The following is a 22,131-nucleotide window of genomic DNA, read 5'->3' as shown; positions in this document are numbered from 1 at the left end:
TTTGTATATTTTATTCCTTTTTTTGACCTTTGTTGACTTCTCTTCATTAGATGTTTATTTTCTTTTTCATTCACTTCTCTTATTTTTATTATTTTCTCTCATTTTCTTGAGTTTAGTTTGCTGTTCTTTTTTTCTAATTCCTTGTGTTGGGACATTCTCTTCATTAAGTTGAACTTTTCATTCTTTTCTAATGTGAACGTTTAAGACTAAAACTTTAGGAACCTCTATAACTGTGTCCTACAGGTTTGGTACATAATGTTTATATCATTATATTGTTATTTAAATATTTTATAAAAAGTTTATAATATCCATTTTGATTTTTTTTATCATTTTTTTTTACATTTATTCAATTTTTTTTGAGAGAGAGAGAGAGACAGAGCACGAGTGGGGAAGGGGTGGAGAGAGAAGGAGACACAATCCGAAGCAGGCTCCAGGCTCTGAACTGACAGCAGGGAGCCTGATGCGGGGCTTGAACTCACCGTCAGACGTCGGATGCTTAACCGACTGAGCCACCCAGGCGCCCCTCCATTTTGATTTTTTTTGGTTGATAAGTTGTTCAGAAATGTATTTTAAATTTTCAAATATTTTGTTTCTCTATGTTATTTTTTCTAACTAAAGTGCATTGTGGTTAAGTGATATGTTCTGCATGATACCAGGGATTAGACTTGGTGATTTCAAATCGATTGGCTTGATGACCTAGCTTTTTGTCAGTTTTCCTAAATGCTTGATGTCAACTTCACCAATAGTATGACGTGTCCTGTGGTTGGATGTAGTGTGTAGCCAGATGTATCAGTTGTGCTTGTATATGAACATGTTGGTGGCTGAGTTTTGGTGGGGGAACATGCTTACAAGATATTCTTTCTTTTTAAGTCAACAGAGGGACTGGGACACTATGAAGCTTTAAAGTTGGACTTTCCATTAATATCAGAAGTTTATTATTGCTCTGTCCAAAGGAGCATGTGGGAGTCTTATAGATTTGAGCAACCCAGGGTTTTTGTAGTTTCTGCTTCTGTTGTTCCACTCTATGTGTATCCTAAGCCGGCAAAGAACTATAGTTGGTTAAATTGATTGCTTGTGTTATTAAAGCATCACAGAAGTGAGTTGAGAGTTATAGAATGGTTCCTGACCCTATTGCTTCTATGAGAGTGATTGCTAACTGATTATATCCAATCTTTTAACCTGGCCAAACCCAGGCCTTAAAAATATGATGAATAGTGTAAATGCTTGACTCTGCCAAGGGCTTGATCTAGTTTGTAAAAAGGCCATTGCAGTGTTCTGCCAGCTGGCCAAGGAGATATCTGGAACAAGGCAGAACACCAGCTTCTGGAGGGGCTAACTAACCCTATCCAAGGTGGAATAGCTTAGACAAGACTGCCAAAAATCCAGTGTGTCTGTCTAGAAGGCTCCTTCTTATAAGCATTTCTTAGAAAGCATGTTGGTGCTTTATCCAGGAAAAGATACCCTGAGTGCTGAGCCCACGACCATGTCTATTCAGACTATGAATGATTTGTGCTGATGGAAACAGACCCCTGAAAGACCTAAGCACATATTGACACCTTCAGCTTAATACGTGGCTCTTTGTCTCATATTGGAGGGCTGGAGATTCATGCCCCACTGTTTTGTGGAGCACATGGCCATAGAACTTCTGGAGTGGGTCCAAGTACTCTCAGCAATGCTGTTTATTTGTAGCCAAGCTACGATGAGCACCAGCGAAATAGAGAGCCTGGCCTAGGGATGGGAAAAAAGGGTTTCAGGGGCACAGTGGCTTACAGAAGGAATGGAATGTATATGGAACCAACCAGCCCCTGAGATCCACCTGGAAGTCATTGGGAAATAGTGACATGCTGCTTCTAAGTCCTCTTCCCAGTGGATGATGCCTGATCTTTTCTAATCTGGACTTTCAAAGTTGAACACACTCCTGTGGGTGGAAGATTTATTCTTATAATTTTCTTTCAAACTTAACATCTACTAGTTTAATAGTTTGAGAATTTTGTTTTGTGAACCAATATCAGGCTAATAATTTTTTGGTTTCTAATATTTATCCTTTTGGAAAATCAAGATGTTTTTCAGCATTATATATATAATATATATTATATATGTAAATTATATATATATATAACATATAATTTCAGCATTATATGTACTATATATAATATATATTATATTTTATATATCCTGTGCCACAAAGATGTTGCAGTGTTTAACAAATAAATATGGAGATGGTCAGAGTCTAAAAGAGTTGAAGACTCCATCTATATCAGAACATTGCCCAACTACAATATCTTGGTGATTCTTTTGTTCTTAGTTCTCTGGGATTTTCAGAAAATAACAAATCCCTTTGGCATTCTGTGTAGCAGTTCAATTGGGCTGACTTTTTATGGTTACAGATTTTATAGGGAGGATGATAATGGCTTAAAAAAATAACGGCACGAGGTAGACTAGTACTATAACTTGCTAAAAGTGAAGACTGCTATACTATTTTTCACATATTTATATTATTTATGAGAATTGACCCCTTTCCATTTTGATAGCTGTCATTTGGTGTATCTTGCCTATCTATTTTACTAGCAATCAGTTAGTATGATGATTTCTATCTTTTTGGAAGGCACTTTTGAAGCTATAGTGCTGTCCTTGATGGTAATCCCATCACCCCGAGGTAACTGCTAAGTAGTACTGCTTTTATAAACTTTTTTTCTTCATGTCGTTTTCTCATGTCGTAATAAAAGCACTCATGTGTAATAATAATCTATAACACTTTTTTAGTGGTAGCGTGGATGCACCTTAATATAATAAAGTTCTTATTGAATATTTAGATACTTTTTAATTTTCCTTATCATAAATTTCTAGAAATGAAATTACTGTATTGAAAAGTATGAACATTGTAAAGGTTTTTGTTATTTATTTCCAAATTGTCCCCCATGTATATTACACTACTTTGTATTCTCACCAGCAATGATAAAAGTAGACTTTTCATAAAAACTTTCAGTAAAGTACCTTGTATTTCGACATCTTAAATTTTTAATCTTTGCCAATTTTATAGAAAAAATTATAACTGTTGTTGTAATTTGACAGTTTTCACATATTTATAGCCCATCAAGAATTTTTCTTCTGTTAATTTCTTATTCCTACCTATTGCTTTTTTTCTCATTGATTTGCCAGAATTCTGTGTGTGAAGAATTTAACACTTTGTCAACCATCTACGTTTAAAAATATTTTTCCAACTTTATTTTACTTTTAATTCTGTTTGTATTATTTTTCAGGTACTGAAATTTAAAATTTCTATTAATCAAATTCTCCATCTTTTCTTTTGTGCTTCCTTCTTTTGTACTTATGCATTGGAAGATTTTCTCTTCCTGAGATCAGACAAATGTTCAGTTATATTTCTTCTACTCTTTTATTATTTTATTTTTGATATTTAAATTTTTAAATAATATAAATGTTTTAATATGATTTTCAAGTAAAGTAAATGATGATTTAGTTTTTTTTTGTCATGTCATTGTTCATTTTGACTGAAAGCTTTTGACCATTTGCCCTTTGATAAGAATTATAACTGAAATAGAATAAATGAAAGCAATTGAATTGATCTTACTTTTTTAAAAAAAATTTTCTTTTAATGTTTTATTTATTTTTGAGACAGAGAGAGACAGAGGATGAGCAGGGGAGGGGCAGAGAGAGAGGGAGACACAGAATCCGACCAGGCTCTGAGCTGTCAGCACAGAGCTTGACGCAGGGCTCAAACTCACAAACTGCGAGACCATGACCTGAGCCGAAGTCGGATGCTTAACCAACTGAGCCACCCAGGGCCGCCCCCCCCCTTTTTTTTTAATTTTTAAAAATGTTTTATTTATTTTTGAGGGAATTGATCTTACTTTTATTGCCTCCTTTGGTTAACGGTTTGGGGGAAAAGGCTGATATCTGAACATAAGGCCATTGACTTTTCTGAGTGCAAACTTAAGATTCACTTGAGGCTCAGTTGGTTTAGCGTCCGACTTTGGCTCAGGTTATGATCTCACAGTTCGTGGGTTCGGGTCCTGTGTCAGGCTCTGTGCTGACAGTTCAGAGTGTGGAGCCTGCTTCGGTCCTGTGTCTCCTTCTCTCTCTGCCCCTCCCCTGCTTACACTCTGTCTCTCTCTCTCAAAAATAAATAAATATTAAAAAAAAGATTCACTTGATAATATGTAGAATATGTGCATTCTCATAATACTGACTAGGATAATTAATACTCAATTTTTTTCTCCTAGAATTTCACATTAACATAAGAAATGTGTTTTGGATGGATTTGAGTAAATCTGTCCTACTTTTGCAATTCACCAGAAGATGAGTATATTTAACTTCTTATTCAGAAATTAATTTTGAGTTATGACTTAAGAATTTAATTTTTTCAAAACATTTAACTAATTGAATAGCCTATACTTTTCCAATTGATTTTCCAATTGATTTGAAATGCTACTCTTATTAACTAAATGCATTTATTCACACACACATATACACATTTTCTATTCTCTTTCCTAAATTTTCTGTTTTTAGAACACTATCTTACTATTTTAATTATGATAGCTTTGAGGTATATTTTAATATCAGGTAGTCACTGTATTTTTATCATCATGTTCTCACAAGAAAGAATGATTTAAATATTTTTAAAAACATTCATTTTAAAATGTGTTTTAAAATGTTTAAAAATTTTTAGAACTTTTTAAAGCAAATTTTAAAATTACTTTTTAACATTAAACTTTTGTCAAACAGAAACAGTAATTTCCACATATTAATGATAAAACTTAAATAAAATATGCAATTAATATATATTTGCTATGCTACTAGAGATTACAGTATTTGCTATAAATATGGGAAAGGTTGGGACCTGACTGATATAGCTGCTAACAAATGAGTTACATTCTGGGGCCACTTTTCAGGCTGTCTCAATTGGCCACGGCTTGAAGAGTGCAGGAGGGTTTCTGTTGGAAGTAGTCTTTGTTCGTTTTCAACAAATGGTGAAACCAAGTCTCCTACTGTATCACTGTTACATTTGTACTCCTCACCCAGACCTGGATTTTCATACCTCACCGTCTTGACCTTGGCTTTCCCTGTATTCCTGGTTCCTGTGTGGTGTCTGAACTACAACTCTATGCTGACCATCCCTTCTTCATATTTACAGACTTCTTGACCCTCCTGGTTCTACCTTATAGCCTCGCCTCCCTGATTCACTGCAGTTCTTAGATGTCCACTCTGTGATAGGAAGGAAGGTGTCCCTGGCTAAAGCACTCTTTCCATAGCTTGCTCTTCATGTACTGGTCTTTTCTCAGACATTTTAATTACACACAATAAAGCTTATAGACCATGGAGTTGCATTTTAATTCCACTTACAATGTATCTGCACATTCACAATATATTTGTAATAGGGATATTAAAGAAGTTTAAGAATTCATCATTTTCTTTTGTACCACATTACCTGCAGTTTTGATTTCAACTGTGCTGTAGCTCTTCCATTTTCCTGTGTCATTTGTCTTGAGATATATTTGTATTTATTGTAAGAAAGATAAGCAAAAATAGCCATGATGACTACAATAAGGGCCAAAGAAAAGTGCCAACTAAGAAGGGAAGAACAAAGAAATAACACCAGCAAACCAAGTTTAGTTTAGTAACATAACTAAAGTGGATAACCTCCTGGGCACCTGGCTGAGTCAGCCGGAAGAGCATGTGACTTTTGGTCTCAGGGTCATGAGTTCGAGCCCCACGTTGGGTGTGGAGATTACTAAAAAATAAATAAATAAACTTTAAAATGGATAACCTCCCAAGCAACTTGGTAATAACAATGACATTGAATAATAGTAGTTCAAATGATAATAACAGTGGTTTTGAAACCTCATATTAAATTCTTTATGGCATCTGTTAACTACTAATTAAGTTTGGACAATTCAAATGAAAGTGTGCCCATTAAACATTTCCCAAAGAGAGCTGACCTGTATGAATTTACAAACTGCTTCACTACCCACCATACCACTTAAGGTCCATAAAAGAATAAAACCTCAAAAACATACATATTTTTTGTAATATTTTGTATTATTCAAAACTCTAAGAGACTTTTTGTGAAAGAATTCAGAGAAAAGATTGTTGTTTACTGTAGAGTAATGACATTCTGTGAATACATATTAAGAACTACAGTGAAAATTTTGTACTTTTCTCAGCAAGCATTGAATTAGGGCCAAAGCATTAGCTCTCAGTTACCATGGCTTTGTTTTTATGCAATATAATCTCAAGCCTTGCATCAATTCAGAACAATTATCGTTCTTGGTATGGAGAAAAGCAGAATAGTACATTTGAAATCTTTAGAGACAAATCAAAATTTTCAAGAGCTTAGCCTTTAAAGAATTTTCTGGAAAATAAGTGATGTTGATGATGTCACAAATGTAAGAAGATGCTTTTATGGATTAGAATTAAATGAGTGTTACTAATCGATGTACCAATAAAAGCAATTTTTTAAAGCCTCAGACAGTTTGGCAGTCTATCAGTTTGAGTTTCTATGGCTTTTTCCTTTTATACTTTGTATCTCCATTAGCTTCTCTACATTGTAACTCCATAAGGCATTTTTAAAAGATGTAGATGAATTGCGGGACTTAACTTTGCAAAAGTGAGATAGTAGGGTGCTGGAGAAAGTGTATGGAAAACATAACAAAACAAAACAAAACAAAACAAAACAAAACAGAACAAAAGCTAACAAATATACTTGTCCTGAAAACTCTAATAAATCTAATATGCTGAGGGTTACAGTATATTCCCCTCAGACCCCTGGAGGCCTTGGATCTATTAAAGGACATCTAATTTAGTGGTTCTTAACCCTGACTTACAAAGTCATATCTTCTGTCCAGCCATATGATTTCTCTCACCCATATGATTCCATTGGTCAGAGTGGGGTTAGGGCATTAGCCCTAAAGCTCCCAAGTGATTCCAATGTTAGCAATGTTCTATTCCTATGAATACATAATAGTGTCTGTAGAAGAAAGAAATGCCATATATACACACATATCTTGTATCACCTTTTCTCTATAATTTATGTACACAATAAGTCAGATAAAATTTTATTAAATATTTCATGGAATTAATAGGGGCTTTTTGCATTTACATGTTTCCTCATATGTATGTTATGAAAACAAGATTACCATCATGTGGAGAGTTTGATCATTTTGGCTATGAAGAACCTAAGGTAGGATTGAGATTGTGGTTAAAACAATCACCTTTATAGGTTAAATGGTGGTCAAGACCAGTTCTTGAATTAATCGTGAGCCCTGGAACATTTTATTATGAAGTTTTGGGGAGAGAAGCCTTAAATACAGAGAGGATAAAAGAGATCTTATGTAACCCATCCTTGTCATGAATCTAAGACCTGAATATTCTTAGCTCTGGGTCCTGCCTTGAAGAGCCTTGAGTGACTTCTCTGAGAAAATTTAAGGAAGGGATGGACTCCCTTTTCCTTTGAGGCTCCTTATGGGTCTCTAAATTAGGTGTCTTCGGGACTGGCTGGGATTCTTGAGTGCAGTGAACATAGCATAGCTCTTTTCTCAAGGACCTGAAAACTCAGACTACAGAAGTTCATTCCTTCTACAGCCTTAGTGGGTCTTGTAGGTAGGACGCATTTTCTGGGTGTGCTATGTGGCATCATATTCAACTGAGGAACTTTGCAGAATAGGCTCCAACTGTAAGGATCCCGAGTTAGAAATGTATCAAATTACTGTTCTCTATGTAGTGAGCACAGTTCACTTCCATTGCTAAAATGTAAAAATTGCTTTTGACCTTAAGATTTTGTCTCTTTAAATATTAAAAATCATAGCTGACTGTCACATGCAAAAAATAAGTCTGCACAAAAAGGCACTGAGGAGATCCCTGTGTTTCTTTTTATAAGAGCATTTATACTTCAAATATTTGAAATAGAAAAAATATTATGACATAAAAATACTTGAAGCGAGAAAAGTCTACCACAATCGTAAGAAACTCATTCCAGATTTTAACAGCCTTATTAAAGAAGCCCTTACTTTAATTTATTAGAAATATCTCCTGTTGTAGATCATTTCTTGTTCTTTTGTCCTAAGGGAGATGAGTAAAAATTGGACATCATTCTCCATGTGATATTTCATTATAGACCTAGAGGCATTTGTTAGTTTCCTATTCAAGTTGCCATTTTCAGTGACAAATAGACCCAATGTTTCTCTTATTGGTTCTGTTTCCTCCTTCCTTAGACTTCTGTGAAGATTTTCTAGTGAGTGTGGTGAACTTCTGAAGACTTCAGGTTAAAAGTAATTGATCAGAGTTTCTCATTCTTACCTAAAAAGTCTCTATTTTCCATGCCAAGTACTTTTTCTGTATATATATATATATATATATATAATTATATCTCTCACACTTCTTTGGGGGCGATACCACCATGTGGGTGGCCCATAGTCAACTAAACCAAACCTCAAAATGTATACAGAATGTATACAGGGGAACTCATATTCCCACTTCCGAATCCCTCCCTCCCTATGTTTCTCACTCCATGAATCACTCCACCACTCACCCAGATATCTGGATCCGATATATGGAGTCATTTTTTACTCCTCTAGTTTTAACAACCTGTCATCAAATTAATCAGTTAGTCCTGTTGATTCTACTTCCTCAATATCTTTTAACTCAGTCCATTCCCATCACCCTCACCATCACTAACCACCATCTCAGTCCAGAGATGGTTTATCTCTCACCTGGATCTCTTGTTTTCAATCCTTTTTTTTTTTTTTACATGTAAGCCAGGGTGGTATTTCTAAAGTGAAGAATCATTTAGATTACTTCCACCCATCTTCTTTTTAAAAAAATCTTTTTAAATATTTATTTATTCTTGAGAGAGAGAGATGGAGTGTGATCACAGGAGGATGAGAGAGAGAGAGGGAGATACAGAATCTGAAGCAGGCTTCAGGCTCCCAGCTGTCAGCACCTAGCCCGATGTAGGGCTTGAGATGTGGGGCTTGAGACGTGAGGCTTGAACTCACCAGCCGTGAGATCATGACCTGAGCCGAAGTTAGATGCTTAAACCACTGAGCCACCCAGGCACCCCTACTTCCACCCACCTTAAAACCTTCTAGTGCTCTCCCCTTCCTGCGATAAATTTATAATTCTAAACTTGGTCATTAGGCACCCCTTCGTTAACCTCCAACTGGTCTTTCCTGTCCCATCTCTTCCCTTGAGAGCTATCTTCAACTTCTTTCAGTTACTCAAACTTTCCAGCTTTCTACTGCCTTTGGGTTTTGGATACAATTTTCTCTTCCTGAGACATTGATCCTTTGGGTGTCAGCTTAAACATTTCACTTTCTTTGGGATATTTTTCTGACCTTACATTGGATGTGGCCTCCAGCTATGCGTTCCACAGTGACCTGTGTTTTTCCTACTACTACACTTATTTGTGATCATTGCTTGGCAAGTGAAATTTAATTTTTGCTCTCTTCTGTTTTTAAACTTTTCTTCCCTGTAAAATAGCAGAGTAAGATATTTCTTTATATAAGTATTTCCATAGTTTTCTTCATCTCCTACAATTAACTTATACCTCAGTTTTAAGCTCAACTTTCTTCATTTTTTAAAAATTGGATAATTAGAGTTTAGTGTACATTAGGAAAGTGTGCCATTATATCAGCTCTTCTGACCTCCCATTACATGGATTATATCAAGTTTTTGAGTTAGTTTGTGAGAATTATCCCATAAGTACTGTAATGAAGACTTGGACAAAGCATATTTTAAGATGAATTATTTAAAAAAAACACTAAAACTTAATGAAATAAATCTTTCTTTGAAGCTTTTACATTGGAAAATTAACATTTACCACATGTATGAACATAAGTATTTTTTCTCCTTGAGTTATAAGTTTATCAGATGAGTGCAGAGAGTTGCAGAGATAGTGGGAAGGTTTATAACACTTTTGTGCCCCAGGTCATGCTGAAGCATCCCTTTGTCTATTGTTCTCATGTGGCTTTGGATAGTTTGATAATAAACACCCCTCAGTCTTAGGGGTTGGACTTTGGTGAAGAAATGCAAACTACCACAAAAATAAGAGCAGATGGGCCATGTCTACTCCAGAGTGGATTTTCAAGTCCAATCAAACAGGGTCCACCCCACTGATATGTAACCACTAGAATATGTGTCACTCTCCCTATTCCTTCCCATCTTAAGGCTCTCCCTATCAATGAATTTTATGGATCTCACTACTGACTAATCTCTTCATCATTTAGGACAGTTATTGTCATATGAGAATCACCTAGGAGCATTTAAGAAATACCAATGCCTAATATGAATTGATTCTATTTGAGGTGGAACCTTGAAAACCTCATTTATTAATCTTCTTGACTTTCTTTATTCGCAGACTTTCACCTTCATCTGAATCTCTTCCATTTCAGTAAATGGCACTTCCATCCACAGTTTCTCAAATTATTTTTTCAATTTTTGTATTTACATTGTAGTTACCATGTAATGTAGTATTAGTTTCAGGAGTAGAATTTAGCAATTCATCACTTAACATATAATACCCAGTGGTCATCACAAGTGCCACCTTTTTTTTTTTTTTTTTTTAACATTTTTACCTTGGTATTTATTGAAAAAGTTTTTTGCAAAATTCACAGTCCAAATTATTTTCTTTTTTTTTTTTAATTTACACCCAAATTAGTTAGCATATAGTGCAACAATGATTTCACGAGTGGATTCCTTAATGCCCCTTACCCATTTAGCCCATTCCTCCTCCAACAACCCCTCCAGTAACCCTCTGTTCTCCATATTTAAGAGTCTCTTATGTTTTGTCCCCCTCCCTGTTTTTATATTATTTTTGCTTCCCTTCCCTTATGTTCATCTGTTTTGTCTCTTAAAGTCCTCATATGAGTGAAGTCATATGATTTTTGTCTTTCTCTGACTAATTTTGCTTAGCATAATTCCCTCTAGTTCCATCCATGTAGTTGCAAATGGCAAGATTTCATTCTTTTTGATTGCTGAGTAATACTCCATTGTGTGTGTGTGTGTGTGTGTGTGTGTGTGTGTGTATACACACATATATACATATGTACACATGTATATATATATACATACATATATACATATATACACATATATATACATATATATGTACACATACATATACACACATATATACATATACACACACACACACACACATATATATATATATATATATATACCACATATTCTTTATCCATTTGTCCATTGATGGACGTTTGGGCTCTTTCCATGCTTTAGCTATTGTTTATAGCTGGGTTGTAGGGTAGTTCTATTTTTAGTTTTTTGAGGAACCTCCATACTGTTTTCCAGAGTGGCTGCACCAGCTTGCATTCCTACCAACAATGCAAAAGAGATCCTCTTTCTCTGCATCCTCGCCAACATCTGTTGTCGCCTGAGCTGTTAATGTTAGCCATTCTGACAGGTGTGAGGGGGTATCTCATTGTGGTTTTGATTTGTATTTCCCTGATGATGAGTGAAGTTGAGCATTTTTTCATGTGTCGGTTGGCCATCTGGATGTCTTCTTTGGAGAAGTGTCTATTCATGTCTTTTGCCCATTTCTTCACTGGATGATTTGGTTTTTGGGTGTTGAGTTTGCTCAGTTCTTTATAGATTTTGGATAGTAACCCTTTATCTGATCTGTTGTTTGCAAATATCTTCTCCCATTCTGTCGGCTGCCTTTTAGTTTTGCTGATTGTTTCCTTCTCTGTGCAGAAGCTTTTTATTTTGATGAGGTCCCAATAGTTCATCTTTGCTTTTGTTTCCCTTGCCTCTGGAGATGGTGTTGAGTAAGAAGTTGCTGCGGCCAAGGTCAAAGAGGTTTTTGCCTGCTTTCTTCTCAAGGACTTTGATGGCTTCCTGTCTTACATTGAGGTCTTTCATCCATTTTGAGTTTATTTTTGTGTATGGTGGAAGAAAGTGGTCCAGGTTCATTCTTCTGCATGTTGCTGTCCAGTTTTTCCAGCACCACTTGCTGAAGAGACTCTCTTTATTCCATTGGATATTCTTTCCTGCTTTGTCAAAGATTATTGGCCATATGTTTGTGGGTCCATTTCTGGATTCTCTATTCTGTTCCATTGATCTGAGTGTCTGTTTTTGTTCCAACAAGTGCCTCCTTAATACCCACCAGCCATCTAGCCCATCCCCTGCCCATGTCCCCCTCCATCAACCCTCAGTTCTCTATAGTTAAGAAGCTCTTTTATGGTTTGCCTCTCTCTTTTTTCCCCCAATGTTCATTTGTTTCATTTCTTTATTTTTAAATACTTTTTTAAGTTTATTTATTTATTTTGATAGAGAGAGAGAGAGAGAGTGAGAGAAGGGCAGAGCGAGAGGGAGAGAGAATTCCAAGTAGGCTCTGTGCTGTTCTTAAAGTGGGATTCAATCTCACAAACTATGAGATCATGACCTAAGCCAAAGTCAAGAGTTGGATGCTTAACTGACTGAGCTTCCCAGGCACCCCTGTTTCATTTCTTAAATTCCACATATGCGTGACATAGATTCTCAAATTAAAGCCTGAGATATACTCTTAATAATTTTTTAATGTTTAATTATTTATTTTGGGAGAGAGATAGCAGGAGAAGGGCAGAGAGGGAGAGAATCCCAAGCGGACTCCATGCTGTCAGTGCAGAACCAGATGTGGAGCTCGAACTCATGAATTGTGAGATCATGACCTGAGCCGAAATCAAGAGTCAGACGCTTAACTGACTGAGCCACCCATACTCTTCTTTCTCTAGTCCCCCATCCTCAACCAATCCATCAGGAAGTACTGTAGATTCAACTTCCAGCATATCTGTCTTACCTTCATTGCCTTTCTGTCAACCCAGACCGTCCTCTTACCTTGCCTCAATCATTGAAATTTCCTAATTGGTTTATCATATTCCAATCCTGTATCATCTTGCACAAAGTTCTTAATTTTTTAAAAAAATGGTTTTAAACTTTTTATTATAAAATACTTCAAACATTTAGATGTAAATATGCCCTTAAGGTTTATAAAATCTTAACATTGTACTATTTTGCTTCACAGTTTTGTTTGTTTTTTTAAAGAAAGAAACCTATTGGTAGAGTTGAAGCTTCCTCCATACCTCTCCCTGATGCCATTTCCTCCCTTCCTCCCCAGAGGTAACCACTTACATAAATTTAGAGTTTATTATTCCCATTATGCTTTATACTTTTGATATGTATTTGGATTCATACATAGTGTTTAGTATTGTTTTTAAATTTTTTTTTCAACGTTTATTTATTTTTGGGACAGAGAGAGACAGAGCATGAACGGGGGAGGGACAGAGAGAGAGGGAGACACAGAATCGGAAATAGGCTCCAGGCTCTGAGCCATCAGCCCAGAGCCCGACGCGGGGCTCAAACTCACGGACCGCGAGATCGTGACCTGGCTGAAGTCGGACGCCTAACCGACTGCGCCACCCAGGCGCCCCCTAGTATTGTTTTTAAATATTAGTAGTATTGTATAGATGATATCAGATTATAGGTTATTTGTTTTACCTAACGTTTTTGATATTTGTTTATGTTAATACAAGTAGCTTTAGTTTATTCATTAAAATTGTTGTACAGTATGTTATCAGAACAAGAGATCATAATTTGTTTATTTTTCTATTGACCGATATCGAAATGGTTTTTAATTTTTTTTTTCATAATTGATCCGATAGTCTACATTTGTATATCTCTCTTCTGTACTTGTGCAAAAGTATCTCTAAACATATGCCAAGGAGTAAAATATGGGCCCTTAGGGCCTTTCTAACTTTTCTGTTTTACATAGTTGCATTACAATCTTTTATTTATTTATTTATTTATTTATTTATTTATTTATTTATTTATTTATTTAGGAATCTTAAAAAAATAATCTGATCACTCAAAAAAACAATTATGGATCACCTACAATATGCCAGTATGAAGCAGTCAATAGGAGAGTCCAAATGTCTGCTGTCTTAGATCTTATGTACTACTGGACGGAAAACAAGTAAACTAATAAGATGATTTCAGTGAATGCTAAGTGCTGGATAATGAGTCATATCCTTCTGCTTCAAGATCTTCAATCATATTCCACTGCGTTTAGGGTTAATGTAATAACTTCTTTCCAAGCCTGTAAGACTTGGCACCATCTGACCCCTGCCTTCCTCCTCCTTTCTCTTTGGGGTTCCCTGTGCTTTTGCCACACTGACCTTGGAGTTTGGGGAACTTACTAAGCATTTTCCTGCGTCAGGACTTTTCACATGCCTTGTTCTAGCTTCCTGTTAAGTTCTTCCCAGTTTTCTTTGACTGGCTAACTCTTACTCCTGATGCAAGCCACAGGTTACTTGTCCTGGTTTCAGGTAGACCTTTCTTGATCCCCATAGAAATAGGTCCCTCCTGTTAAGTCTTTCTCATGGCATTCTGCTCTTTTCCTAGTATTACTTACTACAGTATATGGTGATACATTTAAATGTCATCTGCCTCACCTGCATTACATTACGTTACAAGTTCTGTGAAGGCAGGGATGGTGCCTCTTTTGCTTCCTGCTGTATCTCCTAGCTCACAGCTTGACACGGAATGGGTCCTTGGTGAATTTTTTATTTTAATTAATTAATTAATTAATTAATTAATTTTTAAGTTTATTTATTTAAATTCAAGTGTAGTGTTGGTTTCAGTGATTCATCACTTACATACAACACCCAGTGCTCATCCCAACAAATGCCCACCACCCATTTAGCCCATCCCCCCACCCACTACCCCTCTAAGCAACCCTCAGTTTGTTCTCTGTATTTAAGGGTTTCTTATGGTTTTTCCTCCCTATCTGTTTTTATATTATTTTCCCTTCACTTCCCCTATGTTTCATCTGTTGTGTTTCTTAAATTTCATATATGAGTAAAATCATATATTTGTCTTTCTCTGACTGATGTATTTCACTTAGCATAATACACTCTAGTTCCATCCAAGTTGTTACAGATTGCAAGATTTCATTCTTTTCGTTCACTGAGTTATATTCCCTTGTATATATATACAACATCTTCTTTATTCATTCTTAATTCATTTGGGCTCTTTTCATAGTTTGGCTGTTGTTGATAGTATTGCTATAAACACTGGGGTGCATGTGCACCTTCAAATCAGCTTTTTTGTATCCTTTAGATAAATACCTAGTAGTGCCATTGCTGGGTCGTAATCTTGGTGAATTAAAAAAAAATTAATACAAATTTAGTGTTTTTCTGAAAGTTTGGTTGCAGGCTCATTTTGAGCAGGTGATTTGATTTTGTTTGGGTTTTGATTTCCCTCTCTCCTTCAGGGCTCTTTCTTTCCTAAGGGTTTAGGTTAGCCTACATGAGTCCCAGACCAGAACCAGGCCTTATTATGGATTTTAAAGGCTCTGTCCTTGTGATACTGAAGATAACACAGACCTCATCAGAAAGCTAACAATGTTTGGTCTTGAGGCTATCACCCTGCCCACAGCTAGTCTCCCTTGGCTCTTAGGCAGGTGAAATTCATAGCTCTAGATGGTGGTAGACAGCAGGGCTTTTTTGTATTTTAAGCCTCTTTTAAGAAAGAATATTGAGGTCATTGGGAGAAGCTTCATTTCACTCAGGCCCTTGCTTGAAGCATTGAGCCTGGATCTAGTTTATCATCTTCCTTGGAACATTTTTAGTGCCTGTTACCTTTTCAGGAGCCAGTCTCTTTTCTCTTTCTCTCTCTCTCTCCTCCCTCCCTCCCTCCCTCCCTCCCTCCCTCCTTCCTTCCTTCCTTCCTTCTCTTTCTTATCATTGAAAGTAGGTTGAAGGTGTTACGACATTTCACACCCAAATACTGTAGTATGTATATCCTAATAAAAGAATATTCTCAGGGTGCCTGGGTGGCTCAGTCGGTTGAGAGTCCTACTTGGCTTGGGTCATGATCTCATGGCTCATGAGTTCGAGCCCTGCATCAGGCTCTGTGCTGACGGCTCAGAGCCTGGAGCCTGCTTCAGATTCTGTGTCTCCCTCTCTCTCTGCTCCTTCCCCGTTAGTCCTCTGTCTCTCAAAAATAAATAAACATTAAAAAAAAGAACATTCTCCTACAAAATTATAATAACCACTATCACACCTATGAAAGTTTATGTTAATAGAATGATATTACCTAATATAATGTCCATGTTCAACTTTCTCTGTCATCCCCCTTAAAAATTGCATAACAATTTTCAATGAAGGATCGCACATTAGATTTTGAGTTTCTTAAGTCTTCTTTAAACCAGTACAGCTCCCATGGCCCTATTTATTTTTATTTAAAAATTTTTTGTCTCTCATGATATTGACATTTTTGAAGGGTTCAGGTCAGGCTTCTGATAGAATGACCAATAATCTGCATTTTTAAAAATTTTACTTTTTCCTGAATGATCAGATTTATGTTACACATTTGACAAGAACACAACATGTTTTTGATGATATTGTGTCCTCATCACATTGCATCCCATCAGGAGGCACATGATATTATTTTGTCTCATTAGTGGTAATGCTAAGTTTGCTTACTTGTTTAAGGTGATCTCCACTAGACATTTTCATGATAAAGATATCTTTTTCTCTTTGAATTTAATAGGGAATCTTTGGGGTGGCAGTCTGAGACTATGTGAATATTCTGTTTAACAACAACCTTTTACCTGGTGGTATTAACATCTGTTGGTGATCCTTGTATATGTTATTATATTGGTAGTTGCAAAATAGATTTTATATAATTTACCACTCCTTCTACACGCATGCACGCACGCACACGCGCGCGCGCGCACACACACACACACACACACACACACATATATATTATTATTATTATTTTTTTTGGTAGAGAGCGAGAGAACACAAGCAGGAGAGAGGGGCAGAGGGAGAAAGAGAGAGCCTGACACAGGGCTTGATCCCTAGACCCTGGGATCATGACCTGAGCTGAAAACAAGAGTCAGATGCTCAACTGACTGAGCCGCCCAAGTGCCCTACTTCTACATTTTTTAAGCTGACATGCTATAAAGAAGCCTGCTTTTTTTGTTCGTTTGCTTTAATATTTTAAAAGTATCATTATGGGCTCATAGGTTCTTTTTTCATAGGACATTTTGACCAGAAGTAAAGTGGTGCTTTTCTGCATATTTTTCAAAGTGGCTAATATATATTTATTATGTATTTTTCTTATATGATACTTCATAATCTGTTGTCTATGTTAAATAAAATATTTTAATAAATACCACAGTATAGAGTTCCATTAAAAACACTTGCCCCTTCACCAACTTTGAGATGTTGTTGTAGTCAGGTTTAAAGCTTCTTTCTTCATTTACCATGGTTAACAACTACGGCCGTGATTTATTTTCATTTATGTTCTTTTGGTGACTTCAGCATGAAATTGAATCTGGTATTGTTATTAAAAATTCATTGGGTAAAGTTCCTAGTGATAAAATATCATACACAGAAATATACTTATCTCCCTTTCTTCCTGATAACAATGCACATGCATTTAATGCCTTCTCTGTCTTATTTTAGGATCGAAGATTCAATGATGAAATTGATAAACTAACTGGATACAAGACAAAATCACTCTTGTGCATGCCTATCCGAAGCAGCGATGGTGAGATTATTGGTGTGGCCCAGGCGATAAATAAGATTCCTGAAGGTGCTCCATTTACAGAAGATGATGAAAAAGTAAGTTTTCATGCTTTTGTGACTTGTACTCTCCTTCTTGATCATCGATTGCTCTTCTCTCTGAAAAGGACAGGACTTGCATGAATAGCTGTTGGATTAACCCATTCATGGATCAAAGAACTTTTCTTGTGTTCTACAAAATGTAGCAGACGTTTTGAATATTTCATAGAATGTGGTACATTGAATGTGGTACATAGAATGTGAAGCATTGCAAGCTTCAGTAGTATCCTTCCCTGGTCTTTATCTTACTTACACGTAAGCTTTTTTAATTGAGGGTCACACTGCCACCACATATGACCCAAGGGAAGATAGGGATGATGGGAAACAAAACTGTGTTTTGGAAACTCAGCACTTCCTCTTGTGTTTTCATAACTACTGCGAAGAATTGTTTTCTCAGTTCTTATATAAAAATCTCAATAAAATGAATGTTACTTAATTGTTATTCCAAATTGCTAATAAAAAGAACATTATTTTTGTCCCTGAAGAGCAGTTGACTTTTGTAGAAGTAATGTATTTTTGTTCTGAAATTTTTAAGTTTTTCACCAGTAGCTTATTCACCAGCTCATATTAAAAAGGAGACTCTTCAAAAAGCTGAAGTTCTTTCTGTCTTTGAAGCTCTTATTACCTTCGTATTGAATAGAATCTGGTGGAATATTTATAATATTTGTGGTAAAAGCAAACTTCAAATTAGTTTAAGTTTGATGACTGCCATACATGTATTTGATTAAAAAGACACTTTATATAATTTAGCCTTCAAGATGGGAAGTTGCTATTTGCTAGTACTAATTAGTAATGCATTACATTAATGCAAATGTTCTGGTATAAAAGGCCAGCATAAAATATGATTATAAGGAGACAAGATTTTTAAGTGAAGAGGGTCCTTTACTGAGGTCATATCTGTAGTTGAATTTGAATAACCCATATCCCAGAAAAGGTTTATAAACCCTGAGAGTATGATAGGACCTCAGATAATTTCCTACTGATTCAGTGAAAAACTACAGTGTGGGGGCACTTGTGTTGGGACTGTAGGAAGCACAAAGATAAATCCCAAATATGTAATGCCATCCTGGAGTGAACAAGGCAGAAAGCAAGATTATCAGTAAGATGATCTATAACATGCTTCTGGAAGAGGTGGCATTTGATCTGACCTCTCAAGAAAGCATAGGTTTTCATAAGACAGAGTCAGGTGAGAAGGTGAGGGCATTTAGGGATGTATAAAATGTAGCCTACCTCATCCACTAAGCAAATGTTTCCATGGAATGTACAGATAAAGCAAAAATGTTACTTTGTGCATTTGCACCAACGGTGACAGAATCTTATAATCATGTGCCTCTTATAAGGATTCAGACAAAAGGATTAGAGTTTTGTGTTTTTTCAAACATCCCACTACCTGCCCACGACATCTCCCAAATGGTTTAGCTTATGGATGGTATTCCTGCCTTCACTCTGCCTCCTTCACTTGAAAGGATCCTCTTGTATATTTCATTCTCATCTCTGATTGCACTTCTGTCAGATTTGTTTTCTGGACTTCTCTCAGTGGATTTATACTTACGGCCTAAGGCTTCATGAGCTCTGAATGATTTAGAGGGAAGGTCTGCCCAGGGCTTTGTCTTGAAGAGCATCCGCATTTAGCTCTACTGAGAATGAGGGCTGGGATGGAGTTCCAGCCCCGCTAAGGACAGTGCCCTGCTTTGGGTGAGACACTTAATCTTTGACTCTCAGTTCTCTCCTCTGTCAACTATACTATTCACCATTTACAGCATGAGAATTCAATAAGATCGTAAATAACAAATACTTTGTAATATAAGAAACTAGGTAAATATAAAACATAAATTCTTATTTCTAAATTATCATTTTTCCAAGAACTTTAAATGTTCTTCTGTATTTGTCACTTATTCCCAGGCAACTTATCTCTTAGATTCAACCTCAACTGAATATTACATTTGCTCCATGTGTTAGGTTTTTATCCTTTGCAATTTTCCTATGTGTCCAGAATAGCATTTTATTTTTTAGTCTCTATAATTCCCTCAGCTGATTTAAAAACCCTACATTAAAAAAAATTACAAAAGTTAAAGCTAAAAACCCCACTCTAGTCTTATTTCTTGGAAGAAGTCTTACCAGTTTGAGCGAGTTAATTATGTTCATACAGGTGACACTAGATGGAGAATATTTTATCTCAACTTGTGTGTCTGGATATTGTTCTTCCCTACAAGGATTCTATACATGAAAAAAGCAGAAAAAATCTATAAGTGATTAATGGGAAAGAACAAGATCTAGATACTTCTTTCAAATAAGAGAAGACATTGTGGCATAATGGCTGCAGATAGGCCTGGCAACAGCCTACCCTGGTTGAAACTCCAACTCCGCCATAGCCTGTGTAACCTTGGGCAAGTTGTTTTGCTTTTCTGTGCTCCAATTTCCTCCTCTAGGAAGAGAGATGATAATAATAATACTTATCTCATGAGGCTATAGAGGGATTATATGGGAGAATACAGGGATAGAACTTGGAAGAGTGCTCAGCACATAGTAAGCCCTCATAAAAAAAATTAGCTCTTACTGACAACACATTAATACATGTGAGATACAGTCTGGTCTCAGTTAAAAATTTAGTTCCATATAAATTGTCTAGAAGTTTTTATTATGGATAGCCTATATGCCAGTTCCACTCTTGGAGTTACAACAATGAAATGAAGGATCTACTTCTTTATAAATTCACATTTGTCTTGTGGGATTGTTAATGCACATAGTATTTTACTTGGCACAAGTAAAAAAAAAAAGTCTTGGCACAAGACAATGCTTCTACTAATTTGTAGTCTACTTTTTAATGTAGAATTATTTCTTATATATATGTCCACATGTGAATGTAGTCTATATTTGCCATTTTTAGGGATTATGAGGTTTTTTTTTTTTCTTTTTCTACATAGCATAGTTTGCTTAATCATTGTCCCATTACTGGAAATTTGGGTTGTTTCTGGTTTTTCACTAATTCAAATAGCTCCTGAATGAGCATCTTGAAAAAATTACCTTTTTCTTCTGTGTTATTTCCTTGGGGTATATTCCAAAGACTGAAGTTACTGAGTCAAAGGGCAAGAAAAGTTTTATAGCTCTCATTCCAAGATACAGATAGCTTTCAGGAATATTGAACCTATTTATAATAGTAGTAGCATGCATATACCTTTGCTTGCAGAGCCCTGCCAACTTTGTGCAATTCACATTTTAAAACTCAAATTAGTTTTCTTTGGTCTGTTAGGCAGGCTTCAGACAACCTCCTCCCATATTCACCGGTATAAACTTAGTTTCAGTATTGCCTGCAAATAAGGAAACAAGGAAGCCCAGTGCTCAGTGCTGGGTAGGGGGCTCCTGATACGATAGCATTTGAGGCAGGTTCAAGTCTTTGCCCTGCTGCTTATTAGCTGAGTGACCTTCAGCAAGTTGCTCAATTTTTCTTGGCCTCAGAACCTCCATAATAGCGTTGTTGTGAAGGGTAAAATAGATTATTGGTGTAAAGCGCTTAAGGTAGCACTTACAGCAAATGAACTTCATGAAATCTCGTCATCTATTTCAAAGTCAAACAAATAATTTGAATCTATTTGTTATTTTATTTATACACATAACTGCTATGTCATTGTTCATATAGGTCACGGTAAATTTGTTGCATATTTAGCCTAATATGATTTGTATCTCCTGATTTCTTAAAATGTCAACTTCTGGAGACTATCAGTTGTGTTGTGTTTGGTGTAATTCCAAACATTTTGCGATATGAGAATCAGTAAATTATTTGCCTGGGATAAATTGAAAATTAAATGTGGGATATTCATTTCTGTACTATTTATGTATCTAACATAATTGTGCATAGGATCATATTGTGTCTCTTGAAAATTCTATGCCTGTATTTCAATGGCTGTGCTGTATCATATTCACGGAAAAGGCTGGAAAGGTCATCAAGATCATTTCCCACCAACCTTGCCCTCATCCTCAGGAATCTTTACCTGACAGGTGGTCATCCAGACTCTGCCTAAAAACTTCCCTTTCAATGACTTTAAAATCATCATACTCTTTAAAGTGCTTGCATAATTAGCAATAATTTTATCAGCAGTGGTTAGAGTTTAAGTGAAATAATAGTCTACCATAAGAACATATTAATAATTTAAATTACATACTGACAAATTACTAGTTTGGTAATTCACGTTGGAAGTGCACACAAAGGCAGATCATACAAATGAGAGGACTGGAATTTCTTGGTTCACTTCATGGGTTTCTAGCAAATGTCCCTGTTTTTCAGTGATGTGTATAAGCCAGCTGATTTAAATGGTATGACTACACTCCTTGCATCTAATTAATTTATCACTTTGTTATTCTTGGGTGAGTAAAGACAGGCATTATTTTGCAGAATAAAATAATGATAGTTGGATGGGAGCAAACATTGGTGATCTATCAAGGTGTAAGGGCACGCCTGATGAAACCTGGGGTATGAAAATGAACATGG

General features: G+C 36.0%; 1 protein-coding gene across 5 annotated transcripts in view; it reads left to right on the top strand.

Moving 5' to 3' along the window:
• The window catches only part of PDE11A (phosphodiesterase 11A), a 406,615-nt gene that overhangs the window by 75,257 nt on the left and 309,227 nt on the right, over nt 1-22,131 (top strand). For 3 of the 5 annotated variants that reach the window (XR_003418780.2, XM_053215318.1, XM_027055428.2), the window contains exon 2: nt 17,487-17,645. Coding sequence is in view for 4 of the 5 variants with exons in the window: in XM_027055428.2 (XP_026911229.1) it covers nt 17,487-17,645 (159 nt within the window). In the remaining variant the exon portion in view is untranslated. Of the gene's footprint in view, nt 1-13,044; nt 13,132-17,486; nt 17,646-22,131 lie in introns of those variants that run through there. The other 2 variants (XM_027055429.2, XM_053215319.1) reach the window with 2 other exon arrangements.

Source organism: Acinonyx jubatus, chromosome C1 (assembly GCF_027475565.1).
Source record: "Acinonyx jubatus isolate Ajub_Pintada_27869175 chromosome C1, VMU_Ajub_asm_v1.0, whole genome shotgun sequence".
Lineage (NCBI taxonomy): Eukaryota > Metazoa > Chordata > Mammalia > Carnivora > Felidae > Acinonyx > Acinonyx jubatus.
Note: the sequence above shows the minus strand (reverse complement) of the source record. Positions and strands in the feature narration are given on the sequence as shown.